Source organism: Primulina tabacum, chromosome 18 (genome assembly GCF_025594145.1).
Source record: "Primulina tabacum isolate GXHZ01 chromosome 18, ASM2559414v2, whole genome shotgun sequence".
Lineage (NCBI taxonomy): Eukaryota > Viridiplantae > Streptophyta > Magnoliopsida > Lamiales > Gesneriaceae > Primulina > Primulina tabacum.
In genome coordinates, this window is record NC_134567.1 from 1,502,805 (window position 1) to 1,508,984 (window position 6,180).

At 34.9% G+C, this 6,180-nt stretch overlaps 1 protein-coding gene across 1 annotated transcript; it reads left to right on the top strand.

Annotated features, from left to right (window-relative positions):
- Positions 1–279: 279 nt before the first annotated feature.
- On the top strand, positions 280–5,216 carry LOC142533667 (vacuolar protein sorting-associated protein 60.1-like). Its single transcript, XM_075640511.1, has 7 exons — positions 280–500; positions 631–782; positions 3,254–3,347; positions 4,075–4,146; positions 4,255–4,366; positions 4,583–4,728; positions 4,987–5,216. Exons 1-7 carry the CDS (start codon positions 432–434, stop codon positions 5,038–5,040), a joined length of 699 nt encoding a protein of 232 aa, XP_075496626.1. The 5' UTR covers positions 280–431; the 3' UTR covers positions 5,041–5,216.
- The last annotated feature ends 964 nt before the right edge of the window (positions 5,217–6,180 follow it).

Here is a 6,180-nt window from a genome sequence, read left to right on the forward strand (position 1 = left end):
CATCCGGCATTCAGTTTGGTGAGCCAAGTTTTTGATATCCATGATTTTCTCCGAATCCCCAGCTTGAGATATGGGCTCTCTTGCTTCCTAAAGTACCCCCCGTGAATTGCTAATACCTAATAAGACCAAGCTTCGGAGCTAAAGGGCCACTTCCCAAAGAACACAGCGAGGGGGCGAAGAAATTTCCGGGGTTGTTTGGTAATTACGATGATAATAGAGTTTTGAGGTATTTTATTAAATTAAATAAAAAAACTATTAGTATTTCAATTTTTATAAACAATTAATTTCAATTTTTTTATTCTATTTATGGAACTTGGATTGCACTTTCCTTGGCTCTCTCTGCAAACAATCTTCTCTTCAACTCTTTATCTGATCCATTCCCAAACCCTAATTCCTATCTCAAATTCTCAATACGCGTCGTAATTGATAGAATGAAGAGAGTGTTTGGGGCGAAGAAAGATAAAGAACCCCCTCCATCCATTCAAGACACCACCGATCGGGTTTCTGACTTTTTTCGTTGCCTCTTTATATGTATTGTATATCATGATTGACTTGTGATCGTTTTAGGTTTGTTTTATGGGTCCCAAATTGTACTTGTGATACTAAATCTGCCCATGATCTTTGTTGCAGATCGGTAAAAGAGGTGACAGTGTTGATGATAAGATCAAGAAGCTTGATTCGGAGCTTGCGAGATATAAAGAGCAGATAAAAAAGACTCGGCCAGGTCCCGCGCAAGAAGCTGTCAAAGCTAGAGCTATGAGAGTTCTTAAGCAAAAGAAAATGTAAGGCTTTTTCCCAGCAGCCATGTACTGTATATGACTTGATATCATATCCTCAAAACGTTCTTGAGCATAATCTTGGGTGGTAAATTGTGCTTCATGATGACACTGATAGTGCATGTTATTCTTTCTATGATTCGAAGTTCATCGGATCTTTATTGTAGTTCAGAACCCTCTTTTTGTGGTGCCTAATGCTGTAGTTGAAAGTTGGTTATTCGAGTACAATTAATTGATTTGTTGACCTGCACTTTCACGGTGTTCGGTCCACTTGATATATTTTTGTCATTTCGTATTTGAATGCATGACGACGTAAATATTTTTACCTTTCTGAAAGTTAGATAAATGCTCAAAAAATATATGAGTTAGCTTAACAAAAAATTAAAACAATTTGACCTTATCAGCCGCATGCCCGCATTTTAGTTTGGCTTAAGAAATAAATGTATTAGTCACATTATTATGTGTTTTTGAAAGTTAAATATTTTCTCAAAAAATATATGAGTTAGCTTAATTGAAGACTGAAACAATTTGACCTTAGTCACCACAATTTTGTTGGACTTGAGAAATCAGTTTATTGATCAGTCATATTATTATGTGGAAGAATAATTTTGAAGGTTTAATGATGGTTAGCATTTTTTTTGTGCTCGTCAGATTTTAGGCTAAAGCTGGATTAGAACAAGGGCTAGGTTGTTTTTAAAAAGTCGATCACTGGGTAGTTTTTTGTTTTGAATAACTGTTGCGAGGAAAAGTAAGGCCAGGTAGATTAGAATAGATAAAAAAAAATTGGGATCAAATTTACAAGATAAAGTGAGGAAACAATTTTTTGTGTCTTCTGTTTAATTTGAAGAGATTTTGTTGTATACAAAATGGTGTGTGGCTGAAATAAGGCACTTCTGATGAAAGTCATCTTCATAAATTTTTTCAAGGATCAGTAAAATATATCCAATCTGTATAATTGTAGGCCAAACGGCAGGCAATGCTTTCTCGTATTCATAAATTATATCCTTGTCATCCATTATTTTAGAATCGACAAGGGAAGATTAAACTTGGGCACTTTTGTTCTCTGCTTCTTTTTATAATGGGCGCAATTATAATAATATTATCTTTGTTTTAAAGTTTATTGTTGAATGATGGTCAAGTAAGTTGACATTTGTCTTGTCGGGAAGGTACTTATTTTCCTTCCTTTAGTCATTATGAGGCATCGGCATTTTTCTTGTAGGTCAAGTTGTTCTTTTTGCCCATTTCTCCTGTTCACGATGAAGAAAATTTTGTCTACCTCCCGAATATTACCCTGATTAGTGATTACTCGTGGTGCTGTTAAATTCAAATTGAAATTATAGGAATGTTAATCTTCTTCTTGGAAAGTGTCTATCTGCCTTGTTCCTGTGCATCCATATTCACTTCTTGTTTATATGTTTACATGGTTGTTCATCCGGATGGAAATGATGGTATTAGTATGTAGGAAACTAAATTCTGGAGTTTGACAAAATATGAACCAACTGAAAATATGAACCAACTGAAAATACGAACCAACTGATCAAGCAAACTGAACTCAGCAACTGAACTCAGCAACTGAATCTACGCAACTGAAAATTTAGTTATTCTCCTCAACAGTAACTGAAACACGTCAACCGACAAAGAGACATAAAAGACTGCAACTGAATGTGGAACGACGCACTTCAATCAATATAGCTTGGAACAATGCATTTCGGCTAAAGCAGTAAAAACGCCGCATTACAATAAATGAAGCAAACAATGCCCAAGAAATAATGAAGTGGCAATCAATGGATACAAAGATTCAAATACATCTCAAGTTACCGTTGGAAGGGAAGCTTATAAATATGACAGAAGAGCAGCTGAAAAACCAATAAGATTACTCGATTCAAAGCTTGCTGTCATCCTGCCAAAATCTTAGCTCACTCTTACTTGATTTATTCGTAGCAGTCAAGGCTACAATTTGAGCTCACTAGCACTTTGTATTAATCGTTAAATTTGATAGTGCTAAGATCATTTACGCACTGAGAATTCTCTGTAATACTAAGAGTTTCAGTTTTTGGCAGTGAGAAGTCCAAACTGAAGTGGGTCAGTACAAATCTTGTATTTGATCAAAGTCTTTTAGTGAAAATCCTATCTTTGAGATAGAAGGGGTGACGTAGGAGTAATTTAAATATCCGAACATCCAGAAACAATACTTGCGTATTTTATTTTTGTATTCTATCTTTCAGTCAGTTACTTTCCGCAACTAATTCAGTTTAACTGATTATCATTGACCAACAAGATTCCGAGAATCAGTTTGTCACCGAACTCAAAATTCAAAAGATCAGTTTTAATTGTGAGTGTTTATTCAACCCCCATCTGAACACTCTTGATACGTTAATCGATCCTATCATAGTATTTATCCTACGTTGACTTGACCTTATTGAGAACTTTCACATTGAAATGGATAATATTCTCATTTTTCCTAATTTTTTGGACAGGTATGAAGGTCAGCGTGACATGTTATACAATCAGACATTCAATCTTGATCAAGTTGCATTTGCTGCTGAGGGAATCAAAGATGCTCAGCAAACTGTATGTGTCTTAGATTTTCCAAATTTTGTTACTCTCAAATGGCTTTATTTTACATTGTTCATTTAGTTTATTTTGTATTGTCATAGGGATTTGCAAAAACGAAAGCAGCAATAATACTTGTATTTACTGATTTATCTTGCAATTGTAGAACATTGAGAATTCTTGTTATGTCTACATATCTGCGTGGGGATAAAAATTGTCATGCTGTTCTGAATTTCCCAGCGCTGAAAAGCTGGCCATCTGTAGATTGATGCTATGGCTTAGAGCATTTCTTACATTTTAAGCTGACACACATAATTTTTTGCTGGTCTCTATTTATTATGACTGATATTTGAGCTTCGAGATAATATGAATTGCTGACAAAGATTTACCCTATTGTTTAGTTAGTATGGCTACTCTGGTTTCTTGGAATTCATGTAAATGCACTTTCGTCATTACACCCCGTGGAGAAAAATTAAGTATTTTTTAGGCAGAGTATATCTTTAACATGATTGGACTCTGCTGCCTACCTCCTCAGTGGTGGGGATCCAACCAGCCATTTGCCACAACGGAGACGCACGCTTTGTGGACTTTATATAGCTAATCCAAGTTTAATATTTGCTGATGTGCCTTTTGTGCTGCCCATTTAATATTCGATGTCAATGCTCGCTTGACAAGTTTAGTGCCTTGGATGGGATTGTAGACGGCTCAAGTTAACCAATAACAACTTTCTGCCATATTCTTTCAGATGTCAGCTTTAAAGTCAGCAAACAAAGAGCTTAAAGGAATGATGAAGAATGTGAAAATTCAAGACATCGATGTTTGTATCTCTTTCTTGATATTTTTTCTTCTTCTGCGTTCAGGATGTTATAGGATGTTATGTTAAATATATTTTCTGATATTGCGCTGTTATTTGTATTGTTTGTAGAACTTACAAGATGAGATGATGGACCTAATGGACGTTAGTAATGAAATCCAAGAGTCCCTTGGTAGAAGCTATAGTGTACCTGATGACATTGATGAAGATGAACTCATGGGTGGTAATACTCAATTCTGTACTATACAATTGACTAGAATCATGAACCACTAGTTACCATTTGGGGAATTTTGTTCTTCATGATTCTTCAATTATGGTGGTAGCAATGCGTCATCTGCTTGCAAATTATGATCACTGAAATTTGTGTGACTTTTCTATTTCATTGCTGCCATCACTTAATCACTCTGCTTCTGTTGAAACTATTGATTCCATCATGCAGAACTCGATGCTCTGGAAGCAGACATGGGGTTTGAAACCGAGGGTGATGGAGTTCCTGCTTATCTCCAACCTGATAACGATTTGGATGCAGAACTCAACTTGCCAGCAGCACCGAGCGGGCATGCTCCTATTCCTGCCGGCCGACAGGTAAATATCACATTCCTCATAGCCTGAATAGAACAATGATTTTCCCCATCGTTGAGATGAAAACATCATTTTTGAGTTAATCATCTTCCTCGTACCCAAATGAGTTAATCTTCCTTGTCGAATGGTTGGTTTTCATTTTGCTGTAGTTCTCTCTAGTCTAAATGATTCATGCTTCTAGAATTCATCACCAATATGGCATGCCTTGTGTTTCTGTATTCGTGGGCATTGTCCGATAATTGATTTTTCTGTGTTCGACAGGGTGAGGATGAATTAGGGTTACCAGCTGTTCCTCGAGCTTCACTCCGGGGATAGAGAAGATTCTGATGTCGATTCCTGTTTATAAGACAACCAAGTGATTGTTTATCTTCTTTTAACGTCAATGTATCGGTAAAGATTCATACAGTAACTTGTGTTTCCGATTAATATATTTTGTCGCTTAAACGAATTTGCTTTGCTAAATAAAATACTACTTTGGGAAAGGGTAAAAACTGTTTGGGGTAATGTCTTAAAACTAAGGATGGGAAAAAATACCGATCGTTCCGGTATACCGTACTTATCGTACTATAAAATAACGAACATATCGAATTTAACGATATATCGAATATTTCGATACGATATGATAGGGTATCAAACTTTTCGAAATCTGAATCAATATGAAATTTAAAAAAATTTCAATATCGAAATTTTTTTATATATATTTTCAAAAATTATAATATAATACTGTTGGGTTTTTTTAACTTTTTTGCGACGAGAATAACACAATCCTTTTAAAAACTTTCAGTATAGGCGATATTATATCGATATTTCAGTATACCGAAGTTTTTTGTCAAAAATGGTATGAAATTTATGTCATAGTGAAATTTCGACATACCAACATGATAGTATACGAAAATTTTGGTATGATATCGGTATTTATTTTTCGGTACGATATTATTTGCAAAATCGATATACCGTACCGAACCAGACCTACTTAAAACGCAAATTCACATTGTAATATTGATGGTGGAATGGTCCAAGTATGATAACTGGGTGTGCGAATCCATTTCCACACTAGTCAATTCTATCCAGAATCAATATTGGGTTCAAATACAAAAACAACCAGATTTTGCGGCTAAGCTTTTCTTTAAATTTGCAAACGGAGACGAGCCCCATCATTAGTGTATTTATAAATTTATGTTATGTTTTTAAAACTATAATTTATTATGGTAAATTACGAAATATGAAGTATATAGTTTCTGAAAATAAAGACATTTTAGACATCTAAATGTGTTTGAGGGGCAGCTAAATTGATCATAGTGCTATCAGAAGACCTGGGTAAAATATTACTCATTTGGAGTCATCTTTTAATATATATTCACATAATTAGATAACGAATGCTTGACACATGAATATCATATTACCTGCATATTCAATTTTTGTTAACTTTATATTCGTCAAAATACCATCTTCTCG